Below are 22,554 nucleotides of genomic sequence, written 5' to 3' on the forward strand. Positions count from 1 at the left end.
TACAAATCTGCAACGCACTAACGCCACACAAGATAAGAAAAGTAGCGAAAGATAACTGTACCTTAAAACATATGCATGATTGCTAAAAATGACCTAAAAACACTTTTTACTGTTGTATGACATATAACAGAATAACCGAAATAAAGCATTGAATGTGGAAGGCTTTCAAGCGCAGAATTTTCACATGTTATGTAATGAGGAGATCAACCTTGAAAATCAAGTGGTCATGTAACATGGTCTTGTAACAAGACAAAATTTCTAGAACATGCAATGGTTATAAGCATCTTTTACAATCTTTATAAGAGCCGTGTTTATTGGGCACTAAGGTTGGAAAAATATCGCGTTGTACAGGGTTCGAACTCATGACTTTCAGCATGATAGACCAACACTCCAACATCTACACTAATCGACCACACATTGGTATCCTATAATCAATGTGCAGATACTGATTCTCTGTGCTTTATGGGTACATTTGACGATCTCCCACAGCACGCTCAACAACCCAGGTATGAGTGACTAACAAAATGTGACTAACTTGTGACATAGTACAAAATCATAAAAAGAAATAGGAAGATAAGTACCATGGTGATTTCAAAGCAGTTGTCATCACTGAGCAAAGTCTCCATACGCTTCCTATAGACACCCTCCGCAATCGCTCGCTCTTCTCTGCTAGCTATTTCCCCTCCTGTTGCATCGTTCGATGTTTCCTTCATCCAGTTGTCAGTCACATCTCGACACAACTCATCCGTAACGATATACTGCAACTGCATAAAAAATTGAGAATATTAGACAAAACGACTTCTAAAACTAGGGCAAATTCAGAATTCCCACACTTGTGATTGGTCAGTGATGATTGGACCAGTGTGTGTTTTCTACAAGCAGCTTTCCCGTTAACTCCTAGTAGTGAATTCCAACACTTGCATGATTGGTTAGATAGAGGCAGCAATCAGTCGTCTGGCATAAATAGAATTGTTACTGATCACATTGCGTTAAACTGCATGAACATCATCTGCTACTTACAATAGATATTGTTTGGTTTGTAACGCTCTTATTGCGGCGATCACTGTTCTGATAATATACATAATGTCTAAACAGGCTGGTGAATACACAAATTGTACTGCTAGATGTCGCGCAAGCCCGATAATATTAATAAAATGTTTGGCTAAACTGAGATATTCCAAACTGTGGATCATCATAGAGAGATGAGTGTTACTGCTGTATCGCACATGTAACCTTGACCCTTTTTGCCTTTTTCATCGCACAGTTGAGTCATTCATGTATGCGCATATATTCTGTTGGTTTCTGTCAGAGGCCATACTAAACCTACCCAAGTTATTGTGAAGTAAATACCTGGACAACAAAATATCATAGCTAACAACCATTTTAGTAATTAGGCACAATTAACACAAACTTGAATAAAGAAGTGTTGGGCTTGGGATAGAATATTATAATAACATGTCTGTATCACCCCATCCTTCTCTCTGACACATTTAAACACAATGAACGCAATCTCTTTCCCGCAACACAGTATGCTACTCCACCAAGACAGCAATTCGAAGTTCATTTCATTAGCTCAAATAAACAACTAATAATTGTAATTCATTTACCATAAAATATGACAATTGATTCTTCATCCAACGAGTTTTCATACTCGCTCTTGTCTGAAGTTTAGTCCCGTCTGTTGTATTGTCATACAGCACTGTTTGTATCGTATAAACATTCTATTGTTGTATTGTCATACAGTACTGTTTGTATCGTATAACCATTCTATTGTTGTATTGTCATACAGTACTGTTTGCATCGTATAAACATTCTATTGTTGTATTGTCATACAGTACTGTTTGTATCGTATAAACATTCTATTGTTGTATTGTCATACAGTACTGTTTGTATCGTATAAACATTCTATTGTTGTATTGTCATACAGTACTGTTTGTATCGTATAAACATTCTATTGCTACATTGTCATCCAGTACTGTTTGTATCGTATAAACATTCTATTGTTGCATTGTCATACAATACTGTTTGTATCGTATAAACATTCTATTGCTGTATTGTCATACAATACTATCTGTATCGTATAAACATTCTATTGTTGTATTGTCATACAGTACTGTTTGTATCGTATAAACATTCTATTGTTGTATCGTCATACAATACTGTTTGTATCGTATAAACATTCTATTGTTGTATTGTCATACAGTACTGTTTGTATCGTATAAACATTCTATTGTTGTATTGTCATACAGTACTGTTTGCATCGTATAAACATTCTATTGTTGCTGCTATTTCCATTTTATCTTATTGATAAGCAAGAAATTCCTAAAAATCAACAATAAAAGAGAGAAGTGCAGTCGCTATAGCATGTGTTGCTATAATGCTTATAGTGGAACATGAATTGGCAACTCCAAAATACAACACAACCTATTCCCAAGTACTATTTGTGATAATAAAAAATTGCAACTTTGTTTTTAAGCTAAAAAGGGGCTGATCAAATAATCAAGGCAAATGACCTGTTCATGCCAGCAAGCAGCTGAGCAGAAAAGGACAGAAACCAGGAACTGTCGTTCTTTAATGAGATTAACAGAAAAGCTGCGATGGAGTCCCTCCATCTAAACACTATACTATGTAAACAATGGTACAAACCTGCTTAACAATATTCTGTATAACCTTGTCCAGTGTGAAGGTTATATAAGCATGAATACCAAATATTTCACGCAGCTGGTCCTCGTACTGGTTTGACTCGATGTTACCATCCAACAGCGACATTACGAGATCCAGAAATACTGAGTAGTACTGTTCGGGGTCAACTTCAGCTGCAATAGATGCGGTATCAATAGCAACACAATATTTGGATAGTTGTTAGGAGAGGACAACTCCCACCCCAAGTTTATAACATAATCAGGCTGAAATTGCTGGCTAGCGATGTAACAACATAATAATAATACTAACCTACTAGTGCAAGAATAGTGACTTGAAGTATCTGTCAAGGGTCATGGATTATGTGACTTAATAAATGATAAACAGGTGAGTTTCAAACAATACTATTAACTTGCTTGCATTATGTATGTAGATTCCGAACATGATAATAGTTGAGAGTTATGAAATTACCACCTTATGCAGATTGCATGAAAATGCTGTATGAGTTGTAGCATTAATACTACTCGCTTCTGGAAGCTATACAAACAAACTTTAACTTCTCCAGTAAAAATAAGGTATTCAAGCATCAAACTACCTAGCCTTAGAACCTAGAAAAGTTGTGCTAAATCATGTGTGAGCAGATCTTGAGAGACCACTGCACCAACAGCCACAAATCAAGTATCAACTAAAGAGGTATTATTCGTTAGTTATATTCTGGAACGAATCCATATCAAGGTGATTTGCAGGCTACATCCAGGTGTAAACCTGCAGTGAATTACAATATGTCCATGTTTTATTTAAGCTTGTCAATTTGACTGTTTATAGTAAATGCCCAGAAGGCATATAGGAATATTGCAAACCACTGTACATTATTCAATCGACAAAATAATAGTTATCAAAGTTGCCTAAGGAAAGGAGTTTACTTACAAGGTAGCCGTAGCCTGAGTGCCACAGCTACAGATTCACTCTTGTCTTTCTTACAAGCACGGGCATCTGCCACAAGAGTGTCACAAACTAACTTTATCTGGTGTAGCCGATGGCAGAGAATCTGGTGCAGCCGCAGAAACAGATACCAGTTGCTGTTGGCGTAGAAGAGAGAATACCGTTCTATACCATCAGACTTCTGCATCGAGGAAAGAAATCTTGGTTAATTATGGCTATTCAGACAGTATAAATATCATAAACTGTAGACACTAGTAGTGCGTAGACCAATTCATATAAAACTTGCCATGGAATGTCAGATCACCTGCTGTGTCATGTTACTAGCTGTACCTATTCAGCTAGAAATATGTCAGACTGTATCAAACCATCCACCATAACAATTCGCTTATTTAGTTTACAGCAAAATTATACTACAGTTATATTATATTAGCAATATCAAAGAATTGAGTACATCAAAAATATGAATATTTAGGAATAGATATTAAAACTGGCTGAAACTTGTACATCTATAAGCCATGTACACCTATAAGCCATGTACGCCTATAATCCATGTACACCTATAAGCCATGTACACCTATAAGCCATGTACACCTATAAGCCATGTGCACCTATAAGCCATGTACACATATAAGCCATGTACACCTATAAGCCATGTACACATATAAGCCATGTACACCTATACGCCATGTACACCTATAAGCCATGTACACCTATAAGCCATGTACACCTATAAGCCATGTACATCTACAAGCCATGTACATCTACAAGCCATGTACATCTATAAGCCATGTACATCTATAAGCCATGTACATCTATAAGCCATGTACACCTATAAGCCATGTACATCTATAATCCATGTACATCTATAATCCATGTACATCTATAATCCATGTACATCTATAAGCCATGTACATCTATAAGCCATGTAAATCTATAAGCCATGTACATCTATAAGCCATGTACATCTATAAGCCATGTACATCTATAAGCCATGTACATCTATAAGCCATGTACATCTACATGTATAAGCCGCGTCATGCTTCATCTTTTGCTGCCGTTTGCTGAGTTTCTAATAGCTGCAGATGCATTGCGCATGAGAAATAGTAGAAGTAAAAAGACCATCAAAAGCAGTTAGAACAAGCGTAAAATAGGCTATTGGCTTACAAGCCTTTTAGATAAAAATCAAATAGATTTGGAAAATATACATTTCTGAGCTAACTTGTCATTTATCTGAAGCTACAAAAATAAAGGCTATTTCACAAGAATTATTTAGACTGCAACATCTGTTGTATAGGCAGGTGTGACTCAGACGCATGACTATGTTGTAGGAACTTTGGCTAATGATGGCAGATAGGCTTTGGTGAAATACGCCTCAAAAACGGACCTATAGGATGCTGTAGCTCAAGTTATGGAAGCCACAAGTACATTATATATACCAGGGTGAATGATGAAGCTTGTTTCTTCCATTTAGTAGAGACTGTGGGGAGTGCCTATATAACAAGATCTACTGGCAGCATTTTACTTACAATTGCAACGATCAACAAGCAAATCTAAAATGCTGTGTTGAGCCGAAGCAACATGATGCACCAAATATTTTAATGATAAACATTTGTTTCTCCAGAAACAAGCTCAAACCAGGTAAACTGAAGTTGGTTTAATCTATGTAAAAAATGTATGGCTGCGTAAACTAGTTTTTCACTTTTCATGGTCCATGCAGGTACTCACTAACCGACCACTGTACATTATTAATCAATAAGAACTAGTTACTGTATTTTCCATACTATAAGTTGCGGTTTTTTCCATAGCTTGGCTGAGGGTGCACCTTATACTCCGAAGTGACTTACGTGTGAGATTATTAACAGATTATTACTGATTGAGCAGCAAAAAAGTTGGAGCTGGGGAGAGACTTGTAAGAGACTGGTGTACGGTGAAGGTTTTCTTACTGAAATAAAACAAAGCCGTCAATAGTGGGCTAAAAGCTAGGTGGCTGATTCTTCTACCTTCGGTGTCAGCGCAGTAGAAAAGTAACACCGTGGATGACGATTTCATTGGATTTTTAGCAACCGCAGGTTTGCAACTGGTTTTGGTAAAGTTTCTAGTCTATTATTCATATTATTAAAACTATATGAATAAGTTTTAATAAGTTATGTTAACATGTTCAGTTGTGGTCTGTAGCGCAAGCTTACCGTTCAGTCTGTTGCTGCCTCGATTATACTTGTTAAATTGTTCGTTATTCAAATTTTAAATGAAATTTCGGTTTTTGAGGTTTACTTTTATCAAATAAAGTTCCCCTAAAATGTGACTTATACTTCAACTTATCTTTTTCTTCATCATCATACATTTTACAACTGGTGTGAATTGTAGTCCAACAAATACAGTTTACAACTGGTGTGGATTGTAGTCCAACAAATACAGTTTACAACTGGTGTGGATTGTAGTCCAACAAATACAGTTTACAACTGGTGTGAATTGTAGTCCAACAAATACAGTTTACAACTGGTGTGAATTCTAGTCCAACAAATACAGTTTCAGAGGAAAGACCATCACGGCATGTTGGGACCATATTGGCCCTGTGAAGCACAACTCATCATTTAACTTCCTAGAAGCAAACAGTGACACGCACCTCATCGAAATCCTGTTCAACTGATGTCATCTTGGCCTGTGCCTTTTTATCCTCAGCCTCTTTGGCAGCAGCGGCGGCAGCGATCTTTACTCTGCTAGACGACCTCCGAGCTTTTGTAGCCTCAGCAACTGAAGTCGTTATGGGAGATGGCGGCTTAGAGTCTTCCTTATCCTCTTCGGACACCTCATCTGCAAGGTCCCAGACAGAAATGAAAACCTCACGTCTGACATGCAAAACTTTAACCTTTGAGCGAGAAACAGTTTCACGAGCAATTTATGAACTCTTATCTCTATTATAAGACTCAAGCTATGTTATAGACCAAGTTATGATGTGTGCGGGGTAACCGGGAGCACCACAGATAGATAGCTCATCTCCACTGTAGTACTGAATTTACCTTACAGTTTATGGAGAGAGAACAACTTTGCAAGTGAGCTTAAAACAAGTTATCCCTTGGCTGTTTGGTGAACGGCTGAATAAGACCTCTAATATAGTTCATGGTCAATGTTTCAAGCTCTACTGAGAAACCTGCTAGCACATACCTGACATACCTGTAAGTTAATTAGCAAGTGAAGCGGGCATTAATGTAGCAATTTTTTTTCGTCCCACAATAAAAATTACTTTGATCAGTTTAGTCAAATCGATTATTCATTTCCAAAGAGCTCGATAGTAGTAAAATGCATGATATTATGGGCATATAAGATGAGATGTAAGATGAGATACAGTTGTAAAATTGTACATCAACTATCACAATAACAAATGTGGTGTTCAGAGTGCGCAGTCAAAAGTGACAAATCTTCAAACTTTTAGGTTGTAAAATTACCATGGAAGAAGAACTCTCTAGGATACATCTTAATGAAAGAAACAATTGTTTCAGTGTATGAACCTTCCACAAGCTCATTACAAATGGCACTAACAACAATCAAGCAAAAGGAAACCAAACAAACACATACCATCATCTTCATCATCGGAGAGAGGTGCAGCTGTCCTGAAGAAGAACCGTTGAACGTTCTGTTTGATGAGTTGTTTGATGAGCTGTTTATCCTCCTTCTGTATGCTCGCCTGCCTCCGCGCGTGGTGTATGATCAAGGAGAGAGCATCATCTACGAGCGTCGGATTCTTGTATGTGAAGGTCAAGTGTGGCTTCTTGAGAGCGTCATCACCGGTTGGCGCGAGGGTGGGTGTCTCATCAGCGGCTTCAGTCTATCAAGGGAAAGAACAACAGTAGATTTACCGCTGCAGCTGTGTGTGCCAGTTAGCAGGGACCTCCTCGGTATATTTATTTACCTTTGTGTAGTAACAGAAAATGGAATCAATGTGTAGCAAGCTTTAAAGATGATCTTACACAAAATTTTTGTAGACTTGACGAAGAAGTATCAGTATTTTTTTAACGTTTACGATTGTTTTTGATGTTTGAATTGATCTGACTGACACCTGATCTGACAGATTGCGGTTAAAAAAATCGGAAGAAAAATATGTGCGAAATGATGTCACTAATTAAAAAATGGAGTCTCGAAGTATTCTTAGGACACAGTCTTTGTAATCAGTTATTTTACAAAAGGCATTTAATGAGCCAAATATATTTTACACATACATGTATTCTTAATGAGCTAGTTGCCTGCCTCGTCAGAGAATAAATTATGGCAACTTATCGTTGGGAGATGTCAGGATATTGCAAAATGTGAGCTGTTTGAGAGAGAAATATCCAGAAAAAGGAGAGAAAATACATTTTTTCCGCCAGTCTGATAGATCACAGTCTAAATAACTGATTGGTGAGAACTAATCATCGGCATCAAATGGATGTTTAACCAAATTCTTCTTTCGGCTTCAAACATAATTATATTTTTGCAAATCTGTAACCTCATTTAAACCAAGCACTAAATAACTGCCCTTCCGCTATGGCGGCAGCAGCAAAACTCACCCTCTACCACATTGGCAGCAGATCATTGACATCCTAAGAATAACACGACTCACACTACACACCACATGTAATTGATCAAAATACGCACCTCCGTTTGCTTCCTGTAGTTTTGCTCAGCGTCGTAGATGGCTTCAATCTCATTCAAGAGACTCTTGGAGCGGAGAGATTTGGTGTCAGCCTGTTTGAAGTGTATTCCTTGGTGGTCTAGCGATTTCAGGTAATATTTTTCATTTTGTTCAGCCCATATCTGTGAGATGAGAGAGGACTTATTCATTTTATTCAAGAAAGTAGAAAGCAACCAAAGGTGCAATATTATTGCAGACAAAATAATGAACTAATGATATGAAGAGCATTATTCACAAGTATACATGACAGTTTCTGTAGTATGCCAACATGTATAATTGCATAGTACATGTACTAAACATGTGACACATCTGCATGTGGATTGTATGCAAACCAGCTTCTGCGATACAATTACATCATATTGAAAAGCAGTGAAAGTAACACCTAAAGATATTTTAATATTTTTTTATCCAATACATCTTCTTTAGAGTCATAGCAAGCATGGTGACCTCCTCAAATGCATATGAAAAGATTTGACTGACCACCAATACAAAAAGTATAAAGTAGGGCCTATTCAAAAAGTATACAATAACAGGGTCACAATGACACTGTTATTGAATTTTTCGCCCTGCGATGTAAAGCACGCTGATTTTTTGCCCTCTATATAAAATATGGAAATTTCGACATACGAAACTAACAAAATTTTTTTTGAAATTCAAATTTGGCAGTCATGTGCTGGGTACGTAGGAATAAGTATGCCGATATGCTATTCACCAGAATCCCTCTAGCAACGAATGAGAAGGATACGATTCTCGATCTCACTCAGTACGGCACTATCCGTTATTAGTCATTGTGAAAACGAGACCAGAAACAAATAGGTGATAACATGTTTTTGAGCTTTTAAAAGCTTGTAATCACATTTCCACATATTTTGCACCTACAACACAGCGGAGTAAAACATGGTGAATCTTTTGATATCAAATAACTTTAATGTGAATTTTGTTGCAAGTCAACCTTTAGTATTTGTTTAGTACGCTAAATGCATTTTTAAGTTAAATTCAACGTTTATTTTATATTTCTGCCTCGAAAGTAAGAACTCTCTATGGTACGTACCACACATATTACATTGAATCGTTACATTTTATTGCAGATCATAACCACTAAATACACTAGTCACTGTAGGTAACTATAGTTACTAAGTTAACATATTACTTTATTACTAATTTTTAATATGTATAGTACATATATAAAATTTTGATGATTCTTACAAGGGGGTGTTTTCATTAGATATTTGCTATGGGTTTTTATACTCTCTATACAAAATTTTTGCCTTACGATGCCAACACTGAAACGAATCAAAATCGTAAGGCGAGGAGGGTCCACTGTACATGAAAAATCAAACCTTGTTGAACTGTCTCTGCGCTTCCTTCCACTCATCATCCTTGCTTTTAAGCCTACGCAGGACCATGGGCACCACAACCACCGGGTTCTTCTTCAAGCCCTCAATAACATCAGGAGCCTTCTCACCATAGATACGCTGTATTGCTTTAACATGAACCACCTCTGAAAAACCTGAAACAAGGATGTGGCCCAGCACTGAACAAACTCTAGGAGAGGTTTGGGTTTTACCTACCCGATTTAACCAAGCATAAGGTGAGATAATATTCTGCTTGTTTAATACTATGGTCACTGCCATAGCCACTGCCATGGCCGCTGTCAGACTATAAGGGGTTAAGAACAAAGCGAGTTAAATCTTGAAACATCAAAATATATTCGCTGATCAGAACACAGTAATAAAAACGCATTGATTGTGTGTTTACCTTTAAGAATACCGCAAATAACTAGTGTTCTTGCCTTCCCAAAGTATTGCCAATAACTCTTTCCTTCCCGCCTCGAGTAGTGCCAGATAAATCCGTTCTTACCTCCCAAAGTATTGCCAATAACTCTTTCCTTCCCGCCTCGAGTAGTGCCAGATAAATCCGTTCTTACCTCCCAAATTATTGCCAATAACTCTCTTCTTCCGCCTCGAATAGTGCCAGATAAATCCGTTCTTACCTCCCAAAGTATTGCCAATAACTCTCTCCTTACCGCCTAGAGCAGTGCAAGATAATTCCCTCCTTACCTCTTGGAGTATTGCCAGATAACTGCCTTCTTACCTCCTAGTGTGTTGTCTAATTTAAATTTGGCTGCATCATCCGTACTCATCTTCTGTAGACGCTTTTGGACACCCTCGAGCACTCTTAGAGTTGCCTGGTTTGTCTCAATCACCATATCCAGCTAGTAAAACATTGCGCAATACTTCAAACCTATGCTAGTTTAATTAAGGAAGGCCGATAGTAACACACTTGGAATGGCATGCCAGACTCGATGATAGGACAACATCAGTAACAGTGAATAAAATATAACCAAGATTTCTTTCTACAAACCAGTTGACCATCTTGAACGACAATGGCTAATGCTGCAACAACCAATCTACACGAATAAACCTACAGATGAGAATTTGTGAAGTGAGATGCAGTTAATAATCTATTAATAGAGAAACTGTTACGAATCTACAAACACAGAAAGTGAGACAACCAACTCGCGCATGTTTTCTTGTATGTTTAACCACCAGCATTCTTGAAAACCACATTTCTTAAAAGCTGAATGCAGTAGACCAACCAAAAACAAAAAACTATTTTACCCTCTAAAAACCTGTTAATCGTGATGCAACTTATGACAACTGACAGTTGAACTCCAAGAATTCCGTACTTTTCGGACTATAAACCGCACCCCTATATAAGCCGCATCTGCTTTATTTTCCAAAAACCGATAATAAAACAATTCATAGGCCGCACCTTTGTATAGGCCGCATAACTCGGAACGGTACTTTAACACGGCAGGCGCTTGCCTGTTAAAACGAAACAGTGCCTAACGGCACTGTTTCGTATTAACCAACGCTTTTTAACCTAGTGCCTAACGGAACAGTACCGTTAGGCATTGTTTCATATTTTCTTTCACCGCTAGAGGTGCACTAACCGGAGATTCTGGTTAATGCGCCTTAGCGGTCAAAGAAAAAGCCACAGCATAGCCGCACCCTTATATAAGCCGCATGGCTCAAATCATCAGAAAAGTAGCGGCTAATAGTCTGAAAAGTACGGTACTCACTTATAGCAGTTAAGGGAGACCTGCATCAACACCAACTTAAAGACAGTTCATTTTATACAATTACGTTGTCAAAATTAAATAGTTCGATCCTGTGAGCAGCCTTATTTAAAAAGATGTACTCTATAGAAATATTTGATCCACCATGTTGCTTACATGAAAACTTATTTGCTCATCTTCTCAATGGTACGCGAAATGCTGCAAGATTTTGTAGCAAAAATAGTCCTTGCGAATAACCTTCACTTATGTGACCTTTGATAACGGTCTGGTTACCTAATATACTGAGACTAATAGCTCACTTTTATGAGTTGAAACTATTCTCATATTTATGTTGACTCAACCACCCCCTACACACACGCACGCGCGCGCACGCACACACACGCGCGCACACTCGCACACACACACGCGCACACACACACAAACACTCGCGCGCACGCACACATGCACACACTCGCACGCACACAGACTAGAAATGTAGCAATTAAAAGCTACCAATGCACTGAAGTAGCAAAAAGAGGCGAAAATTAGCGAAAGACCGCTGTATACTGATGTATATTTATGTAGAAAAATGGCTTTGCTCTAACCTCAAATCTCTCATCCTCACATCTGTAAATATTCTCTTCGAATGTAGTTTTACGAGATGTTACAAATGTTGATTCTTCAGACCACGACGGGAAGGAAACCCAAGTGTCATTTAGCACCTCCCGACACAAAGAAGTTCGACCGGTACAACGAGGAGGGTGGTAGGTTTTGGGCAGTCCCCTGTAGCTGTGTCCGTAACGCTTACATGACGAGTAATCTGAAACAGGGGAGAGATGCATCTTCTATTCTAGATTTGATGAGCTCAATTAACAACCAACACATGCTCAATCAACTGTCTCCAAGGTCAATTATAAAAGTCAAGTAGAGATTACAAACATGAATTAAATTAATTAGTTGAAAGTTGGTAAAGTGGTTCAATTTAGCGACTTAGTTAACAAGTTTTACAAGTTGTTAACAAGTTCACAAGAACATTGTACCTTCAGATATCTTCGAAAAGGACCCAACAGCAGCAATATATTATTCCTTTGTAGAATCACTAGACCACGCATAGAAAAACACAAAGCCAAGCGTGGCAAAACATTAAAGGTATACTTGCAACAAAATTCACATTACAGTTATTTGGTATCAAAAGATTCACCATGCCTTACGCTGCTGTGTTGTAGGTGCAAAATATGTGGAAATGTGATTACAAGCTCCTAAAAGCTAAAAAAACGACCGGTTAATCCCTGCCATCACGAAAACGGTGTAGTTTGGAATCCCTTTATTTGGGCGACGTACTCAACTCAACGTGGTTATTGTTTTGACAGGTGATGTTATCACGTGAAATGAAAGGCCAATAAAAGGCTAAATATAAAACTTCTCGTAGCACTAGTTTATGACAAACACTTCGGGTTTTACGGAAGAGCCCTCACCAAATATAGACACTCGCTAGTTTACAGTTTTGTCTCGGCTTGGTCTACTTGTCTAGTCATAATCTGATTATGTGACCCATACTTCCTGCCAAACATCGCGAATAATTTCTGCAGCATTTTTCGACTATCACAGGTGACCAGCAGGCTCGTCATGTTTATCAGAGGATGATATGCATTCCTTCGAGCTAAGGTTAAAAAATTTAACGAATTTTTACGGTAGGTTTTGAGATATCAGTGCTCAAAGTGACAGCATTACAACGATGATGAAACAGACGCACGAGGACAATAGACATGGTTTTATTGAATGCGTGAAGTATAATTGTGAGAATATTTCGACAAATTAGGTTGCATGAAAGTGTAAACAGAAGCACTTCGTGTTCAACTATGCTCCATTTAGAAAGGGATTCCAATCTACGGCGTATTCATGATGGTTGCGGATGAACTGTTCGGTTTTGAGCATTTGAGAGCTCGTAATCACATTTCCACATATTTTGCACCTACAACACAGCAGAGTAAGACATGGTGAATCTGTTGGTACCAAATAACTGTGATAGAATTCTGTTGCAAGTCAATCTTTAACCAATGAGTGAGCTTTCCGAGGAGACACAAAGAAGCCCACTGACCTATTTCCATGGATAAGTCATCCCTCATCATTCGCTCAGCCTTCGCCTGTCCAGCGAATGCCCCAGAGGCCACAGCCTCCATGATGGGTCCTCCATCCTTGAAGCCCACCAAGTCCTTGAATTTGCGATAAACTTCAGGAAACCGGCCAAGAAAAGGTTGAACGAGCTGGATAAGCTCTGAGCGGGAGATAACCTCCTGATTAAAAAGCACCAGACATCTGAGGAAGTTGTCATAGACTTCTTGAGAGCGCATCAGCTTTCGCACCTTCAACCCAAAAAAGGTTTGTTGCCAACAATGTACTGGCATTAAATGAATCTGGGCACTACACCCTGTATGTAAGTGTTGCTGAAAATGCAAAGGGCTGCCAATGTTCTTTTAACAAAAAACCTGCTTTAATCAAATCTGCGTTTGTACTAAAGGACAATGGAGAATATGCACAGCTTCATAATCCAGTCTTTGGGAGATATTTCAGCTAACCCTTCTTCAAAAATATATGTGAATACAAAAGGTTAGCTTGTTAAGACTAATTCACACGTCGTCATTGTAAGTAGGTATTTTCCTCTCGCTGACTATTCGTCGATTATGTGTTCCGTATATGTAAGGCATCGTCGAGGCAACGCGGATACTTGAGAAAGATCGCAGCTGTCAAATTTTCCTGATAGTTCGCCCAGCATCCACGAGAGCGTAAGCAATGTGCACAACTTCGATGATGATGACTGGCACATATATTTTCTTTCATGACCATTCTTTTAAATACTACGATTAATATTCTATCGTTTCCATGAGCGCATTGTATAATGAGAACGCTATACCACTTACCATTACCATTCGCTGATGTAAACACGGATGGGTTGTGATAGTGTGAACAATGTTACTACATATGATCATCGTTGTATTGCGTGCTTAATACCGACGAGCCAAAATATAGTGTGAGCCAGCCTTTAGAGATAGCATAACGAACTCAGCGTTGAGGTTCTGCAGTGCCATATTCTAGGCCTCCGCTGAGCCTTATAGCTTATCAATATTTTCTTTGCAAAACAACTTCTGCCTGAAGCTATGAAGTTCACAAGAATTTGATATAAAAACTTTTGAGAAAATGCTTTTAAAAACCAAATTGAAACAAAATCTCAGTTTGTACCACTTCAGTGATGGTGATTGGCCGTCATGGATTGCATGATCGATATTTTCTTTTATGACAGTTGCTGCTGGACTAGTAGTTCATCATTTCGACTGCATCGTATAATGCCGCGGACATTTCGCCGATATACACGTGGGAAGGTTTGCGAGAGTGTGAACATTGTTATCAAAGACAATCACCAAGGTATTGCGTGATTAACACTGACAAATGGCGATTATAGTGTAAACCAGCCTATATTGAAACAGTCTTACGCTGGCGCAGCAAATATAAATTCCAAACATATTCTAATTCAACCAAGTTCACATTGTCTCATCATCATTTTCCATAAGCATTTGTAAAACAATGGCATAACCTTACTAAATGCGTCCTACATTAGCAAATGAAAAACCAGACTGAATGTCGGGATACCCTACCAGCTTGCACACGCAATATTTTAATATAATACTTGATATCAATAAAGCTATTAAAATTAGATATGGAACAGGTAAGGGCAATAAGTTCCCTAGTTTTACTGACCAAAGTACATTGAAGAATGCAGCCGCTCTAGCAAATAGAATATCAACTAAAGCTACAGATGACCAGAGAACCCACCTTGTCAAAGATGGCGTACTCGGAGAGGCTGCCATATTTGGCTGACTCTCCTAGCGAAAGGTCTTTATTGCCACCACTGCCTGACAACTTTGATTTCTTACTGGGAGGCATGCCGGCTGACCCTGAGTTACCGTATTTTCTCATGCTAGAGCTCGAGGAGAGCTTAGATGTATGAAGGTCTCTCTTGGTAGCCATGCTGAAAGGTCGCGGTTTGTTAGACGTTGAGAGGTCACGTGGCTCACCAAACAGGCCGGACTACAAAACAAACAGAAATCATTAACTAAAACCAAAAAGTAAAAACATTGCTTCCATACAAATCATATTACCGCTTAGACATTTTCATATGTACGGTGCATCACATTCATTGGCTAGAGCCAGCTAAATACAAGAATATTTAGTGTGTGTAAGGTCAGTATATGTAATGTAATATAGGTAATATAGGTACATGTAATATAGGTCAGTGTGTAAATTACTAGTGCTAGACAAATACAAATATGATATCTATAAGATACCTTGCCAAAAAATCCACCCTGACCGTTAGCGTCAGGCAAAAACTGTCCAAATTCCTTTAGCAGATCTTCCTGATTCTGGAAGAGCTTGGCAACCTTCGAGTACACTTCCGTCTCTGTGAGAGGCGTGCCACTCGCGGCTACAGTTCCCTGCAGTAGACAATTTCTTTATTTGTGTTAGAAACCTTTAAATAAAAACTAAATAGATATATTTTAGTAGAGCTTCATCTTGTACAATCACTGACAACTCCCAAGCGTATTTTTAACTATTATTTATAACTTAAACAACTCAACTAAATTGGACAGTTTAGTTGAGTTGTTTAATTTAATCTAATTTAATTCTGATAACCAGAATCGAACTGTATAGCTTCTGTGACCAAAATACGTATCAATGGAATTCTCCTTAATCTCTTCTCTTTAAGCTATAATGATGTTGCAGTTTTTTTCTTTAGCAACAAAAATGTTTCGAATGCTTGTTTCAAGAGAATCTGTTGTCAGAATCCCTGCTCACAGACCAACTATACCCGACATCTTAAGTTTTGGGGCTATGTCATGCAAAACTTTAACTCTTCTCACTTTCAGGTTAAAACGAGCATGTCTTCTACCTTGAAAATTGTCACAAATAGATTTAACAGAATAAATAAAAATGCCCACAAGCTAAATGTTCATGTCCCATGCTCTATACACTCGCATGTCAACAGCAGAACAACAGATAACCATCTTTATACGGCAATGTATAACAAATAAAACAAACTCAATAAGTACAAGGATAGAGAAGAGACAATAAACCTAACCTGTTTTCCCCTAATCAATTTTAATAAGGAGAGACACACAGTCTTAGCCTGTCCTCCAATGACTAAGTCAATTTTAATAAAGAAACACAGACAATCCGGCATACATGCTTAGCCTGTCCTCCACTGACATAATTTCCCAAAAAAAAGCCGGAAAAAAAGGAACCAACCAAGTCTGTACAGTACTCACATCTTTAATGAGTTTCTGCTCCTTCTGGTACTTGTGAAGAATTTCTAGAAAGTTCTTATAGATCTCGGGCTGTCCTTGGAATCGGTTCTTTATCTTGTTCACATAGTTGATGGCATGGTTGAACTCGACAGGCTGTCCAGGGGTGCTTGATATGGCATCCGTGGCCGTGGCTGCTGCCACAACGTTGTCCAACCCACTTCGGGGCATATCAGGGTGCGCAGATGAAGCCGAAGCAGTAGAGGGAGTTCCTTGCAAATTAACTGGCTAAAATGGGAATAGATGAACTACATATATTGTTCAGATGTTCCTCTAAAATTGTAGAGCACATCAGAATATTTTGAACAATGCGTGTGTAATATTAGAAGCCATTCATTTACTAAGAACAACTAATCCATAATGAACATCGTAGGTTTGCCATTCAGCAATGAAATGGCAGGAGCCAAGGAGAAACTGATACAACTGAGACATTTTGAGACATACACATTTTGAGAACTTTTGTCACACACAAACACAGCTCGACTGTTAAGCACTTTTTAACGCCACAGTTTCCATCGTAGGCCCTGTTGTATTAGTTCAAAATTATTGTATTATGTTCAAAATCGGTCGTTGTCTTCTCATGTTATCGATCATAATGTTTTACCTATTCGATACTTTCAGACAACTTTTTCTGTGAGCTGTATTTGGTTTAATAAAAAGACAGTTACTAAAATGTATGTACTTGCGAGATGACCTGATTGTACTAAAGTATCACAAACATTAATCAATATATTAAACAGGCCTCACTTCATCTGAGTCAACAATAATGTATTATGATTGTGCAAAGTTACAATCCAAAAATATTATTTTATCAACAACAAATCATCTAAATTTCATAAAACACATTTGGCCATTGTTATTTTTTATAAATTGGTTACAACATAAAAGCACTTCCTGCCAGTAATAGACAAAACACAAAACTTATAAACTCTACAATAGACCACTTAAAGACAGTCAAAATGTTTTAGAAGTTTCAACCAAACCTCTGGTTCATGTTTAATCGGAATTTGTAAGAAGTAAATAGAATTTTATTTATTCAGGTTGACAATTGTTAAGAATGTTATTAAATAGACTCGTATATCCTTGAGAACTACTCTCACAAAATATATAATATAATAAAATATATAATATACGCTAACATTTTTCATCTCTGAAAATAATAAAAACCTGACACAGTGATTGACATTTATATGTTTAATTTTATTTCAACATTTTTCCAAAGGGTGCCAACAGCTTATTTTGCAAACTACTTTCAGTTTTAATAAGGCCTTGTATTTTACTCGAATAGAGCATCTAAAATAGCAGGACAGCGACATTCAACAGTTCAATAACAAGTAGGAAAGTGGCGCTTAACCGTCTCAGTAGCAGATGGAAAATCGGAAACCGACCCCATAGTATTGATGACTGTCTTACCAAAAAAGTAAAAGTTTTTAACACCAACAACAGATCAACTGTTAGCCACATGTTTGTTGTCAACCTGAAGCTCTCCCCATTAAATGAGCTATTTTATATTCTAACTGCTGTAAGTTTCAAATAATCAATAATGCCATAAGCTTTGCTCAAAAAAAAAACTCCCCTTGAATAGCTACTATATTTGAACTATTTCTCCGATACAAAGATAAAATAGGAGCTGAATACCTCTGCACAAACATAGTCATACAACTAAAAAATTTGCATCTATTTTAGAACACTTCAACATACTCAATATACAATATATTATCAAACTCGGCACAAATTGTTAAAATCAATCAATTATAGGCCCAAGTATAATAAAACATACAAAGGACCACTCATCAAACTGTAAATTGAAGATTCCTTTTTTCAGAATAATTAAAACAACTTTCACTCGGTCAAATTTTAAACGGCAGACTCCGTACAGAGTATTTGTAATCTAAATCAATTTGAGAATGGAGTGTAGACAGGAGGGCTTGCGGAAACTCATAATGAAAATACTTCAACTTTTCTTCCTAAAAACTATTGAATTGGAAAAGAAAGACAGAGCAATCTAATAAAATATATCCAGAAAAAAAGCTGTAAACTTCGTTTAAAAAGGTCACGGAGAAGTCATGCAATAGCATGTTCATAAGCCACGTGATGCAGTCTAAAAATTTATTATCAGTAATAAATTTAAATGACCTTTAAAAAGATCTCAATTATGATTAACTGAGAAAAACCACTTTTAACTTTCCATAAAGGAAATCTTTACAAGGACAAACTTTGGGGGTCCTCCCATGTTTTGTGACGATTCTGACGATGCGACGACAGGGATATTTGAAAAGTGACAGACAAGACGACTATTTATCAATGTAGGTGACGATGATTGTGTAAGTAAGATTACTAAAGGTATGGCTACATGTAACAAATTTTTCGTTGGTTGTGAGTTCTGGCCGAGATCACGAAAAACACAGAATTATTCTATCGAAAATCACAGAATTATTCGATCGAAAATCACAGAATTATTTGAGCTGTGCATGCCCACCGAAATTGTCGACGAAACGCTTTTAACAGACTAAACAAATTATTAATGAGCACGATTCTAGCAGCTTTAGCCATTAGTATTAATAATAGTCCATGATATGTATTGCGACACACAATAAAAATACGAAAGCAGTTTAACATGGTATACACTATGTAACTGTTGAAGTTGGGCTATTGTTGGTTATCGAGCACGATTCTAGCAAATTTTAAACTTTATGTAGTCCGAGAACATAATGCGACACGCAAAAAATATCACGGTAATTCACCATAGCAAATACGATGCAACCGACTTGATTGCGCTAAAGACAGCAACATTTTCTCCAGCAAAACTTTTGCTGCTAAAAAGAAAATTTTTATTATTAAAAAATAAACAATTTGTAGGCATAGTGTCCAAAATATATATACATACAATAGCGCAATCTAAGCAGTCACCCTCGTGTACTATGTTGAATCGCACTTATACTTTTATTGTGTGTCATTATACGTTTCTTGGACTATATTAATTACAAAAGCTGCTAGAATCGTGCTCGCTAGCACGATTCTAGCTGCACAGAATAATTCTGTGTGTTTCGTTCATTTCATGATTTCGGTCAGAACCAACGAAAATTTGTTACAAGTGGCCGTACCTTTACTAAGTTATTATTTGTCCATAAATCAACATGATCAAACGAAACTTCACTAGTTTTGGTTTGAAGCATCTGGCCTAGCATTTATAGACTGCCAGGTAGTTAAAGTAAACAGCAATGAAATGCCACGACACTGACAGCGAATCCGTTTCCAAATCTGTGACTGACAGTGATTAAGACAATCTCGGTCTATTTTCAGAACAAGAAATGTAGCCCTAAAAACCTAAGACGGCTGTCACTCTTCGTGGGGTACTCAGCAACGCTCCCAAACATCAGTAGTAAGTTTGTGAAAGTCGCTGGTTGAGCCATGCTTTTGATTAGCAGAAGTTAAAGCTGAACAAGTTTCAGGTTTTTAACGCAACCCAGTGCCACCAGAATGGATATTTGTATTAAAATAACGAATGTGAAGAGAGAGGTTGTTTTGGTTACCAACTTTAAAAAGGTGACGACAGTGATTTTAAAAGTGACGACAGTGATTTTAAAAGTGACTATTCTGACGACAACTTTGTGTGGTAGGACCCCCAACTTTGCATGTTTAAATACCTTATATGGAACTAAAGTTAATAAACACATCAGGATATAACGAAAACCCTTCAAAAACTTGAGACTAACATTTTGAGTAGTCATCAACTAAGTGAATATAATGCTCCCTTTTTTCACTTGCATCTACATATCAGTTACAGCTCCTATATACCTTGGCTCTGTATGGTTGGTGTGCAGAGAGGTGGCTATGGTCTCTATTCGTTGCGGTTCCCGTAAGCTGCGAAAGAGACATAGATGGCTGACCAGGCTGCTGCACACTTATCGTGTCATTAGCCTGCACTTCAATCTTATATCCCGGAGGTAAAAAAGTGTTGAAGCCAACGATAAGTTCAGGATGTCCTTTGAAGAGATTTGACACCCTGCTGATCACACCGGGTGTGTCGATGCTGCAATATATTAAAGCATGATAAAGCATACACTGAGACACAAGAAGCAGATATGACATGTTATCCAAGGAAGGCCATGGCCACTCTTCAATAAAACAGGTTCAAATTGAGGCAATTCTTTTTCATGCGATAACTGCAAGTAGGCCAACATATACACCTGCAGCAGCCATGGAACAATAATAATTCTTTTGCACAAATGATTTTAGCAAAAGTCCTAGTTCAGTGTTTCGTTGTTATAACTGACATCTAGTCCTAATAACAACAATAATATATAAAATACTTTTAAGATGATATACCATTTTACAGGAATTTGCAAAAAAATATCTGAACTGCAAAAGAGTAAAGGTGCCAACCTCTGCGATTTGAACTCTTTCATGATATCGAGGAAGTCATTATAGACCTGTGGATGGTTGCCAAACTGTAACTTCACCTGATCGAGGTAAGAGAGAGCATCCTCAACCTTTAGTCTCTGAAACTGTTGCGCCTGACCACCAGGATGGTGCCCGATGGCCCCGACTGCACCAGCAATCACCGATTGTACTATAGGCATCTGCTTCAACATATACATGAAAGGTATACATATATTACATCAGAAAACTATGCGGTGATGGTGATGATTCAACTACACTTGAGGAGTGTGACACCTATACATGTAACAGGAATAGCTAATGGCGATGGTGATGATTCAACCACACTTGAGGAGTGTGACACCTATACATGTAACAGGAATAGCTAATGGTGATGGTGATGATTCAACCACACTTGAGGAGTGTGACACCTATACATGTAACAGGAATAGCTAATGGTGATGGTGATGATTCAACCACACTTGAGGAGTGTGACACCTATACATGTAACAGGAATAGCTAATGGCGATGGTGATGATTCAACTACACTTGAGGAGTGTGACACCTATACATGTAACAGGAATAGCTAATCTAAATTGATTCGAGTGGATTATAAAGTTTTGAAAAGCATGAAAGATGGTTGGCTATGAACCCAACATGCTAATTTCAAGTGACCTAAAGGTGCAGCGGAACTTCATAGATATGAGGAAGCAACAGTCCGTACCTTGCAACAGGAAACTTCAAAGATGGTGACTGATATTTATATAGAGCTAGTTTTATTAGAATAACTGACAACAATTGTTAAAATTAAGTAAGCACAAAGCGCATTGATCATGTGACGTTTGATTGTTATTAGAAATAACCCATGAATACAGTTTAATACCAGATGGCTAACCTGTGGTAGTCTAATACCAGATGACTAATATACAGAAGTTGTGGTAGTTTAGCACCACATAACTAATATACAGAACTTGTAGTAGTTTAGCACCAGATGACCAATATATACATAACTTGTGGTAGTTTATAGGTTGACTTGCAACAAAATTCACATTACAGTTATTTGGTATCAAAAGATTCACCATGTCTTACTCTGCTGTGTTGTAAGTGCAAAATAAGTGGAAATGTGATTACAAGCTCCTAAAAGCTAAAAAACGAACAGTTAATCGCAGCCATCACAAAAACGCCGTAGATTAGAATCTCAAATTTCACATGTGAACTGCGGTTATCTTTCGAAAATTTGCTGATAACGTATACAGCTATATATGAAGCTGAAACCATGATCTTATAGAAAGTCCAGATTTGGTTTAAATTAGCCAAAACGTCCACTACTAGTTTCAACTACTAGTTTTAACTACTTTTATCAATATCTTGCCATAAAACTAGTGAGCCCAAAAATACTAAAAGGAAAAAAACAACAGAAATCTTACTTAATAGAACCATGGAACTAGGCGCCAAACCTTTTAGGTGTGAAACCGCGACGTTTTTGGTAAAAAGTGGCGTCTGAAATTATT

The 22,554-nt window shown here is 37.6% G+C and overlaps 1 protein-coding gene across 2 annotated transcripts in view; it reads right to left on the bottom strand.

The window, feature by feature from the left end:
• LOC137401249 (paired amphipathic helix protein Sin3a-like) overlaps positions 1 to 22,554 on the bottom strand; it is a 34,008-nt gene that overhangs the window by 7,974 nt on the left and 3,480 nt on the right. Inside the window, exons 6-20 of one of the 2 annotated variants that reach the window (XM_068087667.1) lie at positions 21,050 to 21,246; positions 20,462 to 20,696; positions 16,628 to 16,891; positions 15,650 to 15,796; positions 15,138 to 15,392; positions 13,408 to 13,672; positions 11,915 to 12,129; positions 10,343 to 10,463; positions 9,589 to 9,758; positions 8,212 to 8,370; positions 7,156 to 7,405; positions 6,206 to 6,393; positions 3,568 to 3,763; positions 2,647 to 2,816; positions 582 to 764 (exon numbers count right to left, since the gene is read on the bottom strand). In XM_068087667.1, the coding sequence (XP_067943768.1) occupies positions 582 to 764; positions 2,647 to 2,816; positions 3,568 to 3,763; positions 6,206 to 6,393; positions 7,156 to 7,405; positions 8,212 to 8,370; positions 9,589 to 9,758; positions 10,343 to 10,463; positions 11,915 to 12,129; positions 13,408 to 13,672; positions 15,138 to 15,392; positions 15,650 to 15,796; positions 16,628 to 16,891; positions 20,462 to 20,696; positions 21,050 to 21,246 (3,015 nt within the window). Of the gene's footprint in view, positions 1 to 581; positions 765 to 2,646; positions 2,817 to 3,567; positions 3,764 to 6,205; positions 6,394 to 7,155; positions 7,406 to 8,211; positions 8,371 to 9,588; positions 9,759 to 10,342; positions 10,464 to 11,914; positions 12,130 to 13,407; positions 13,673 to 15,137; positions 15,393 to 15,649; positions 15,797 to 16,627; positions 16,892 to 20,461; positions 20,697 to 21,049; positions 21,250 to 22,554 lie in introns of both variants that reach the window. The other variant, XM_068087666.1, reaches the window with a different exon arrangement.

This window comes from Watersipora subatra, chromosome 7 (assembly GCF_963576615.1).
Source record: "Watersipora subatra chromosome 7, tzWatSuba1.1, whole genome shotgun sequence".
Lineage (NCBI taxonomy): Eukaryota > Metazoa > Bryozoa > Gymnolaemata > Cheilostomatida > Watersiporidae > Watersipora > Watersipora subatra.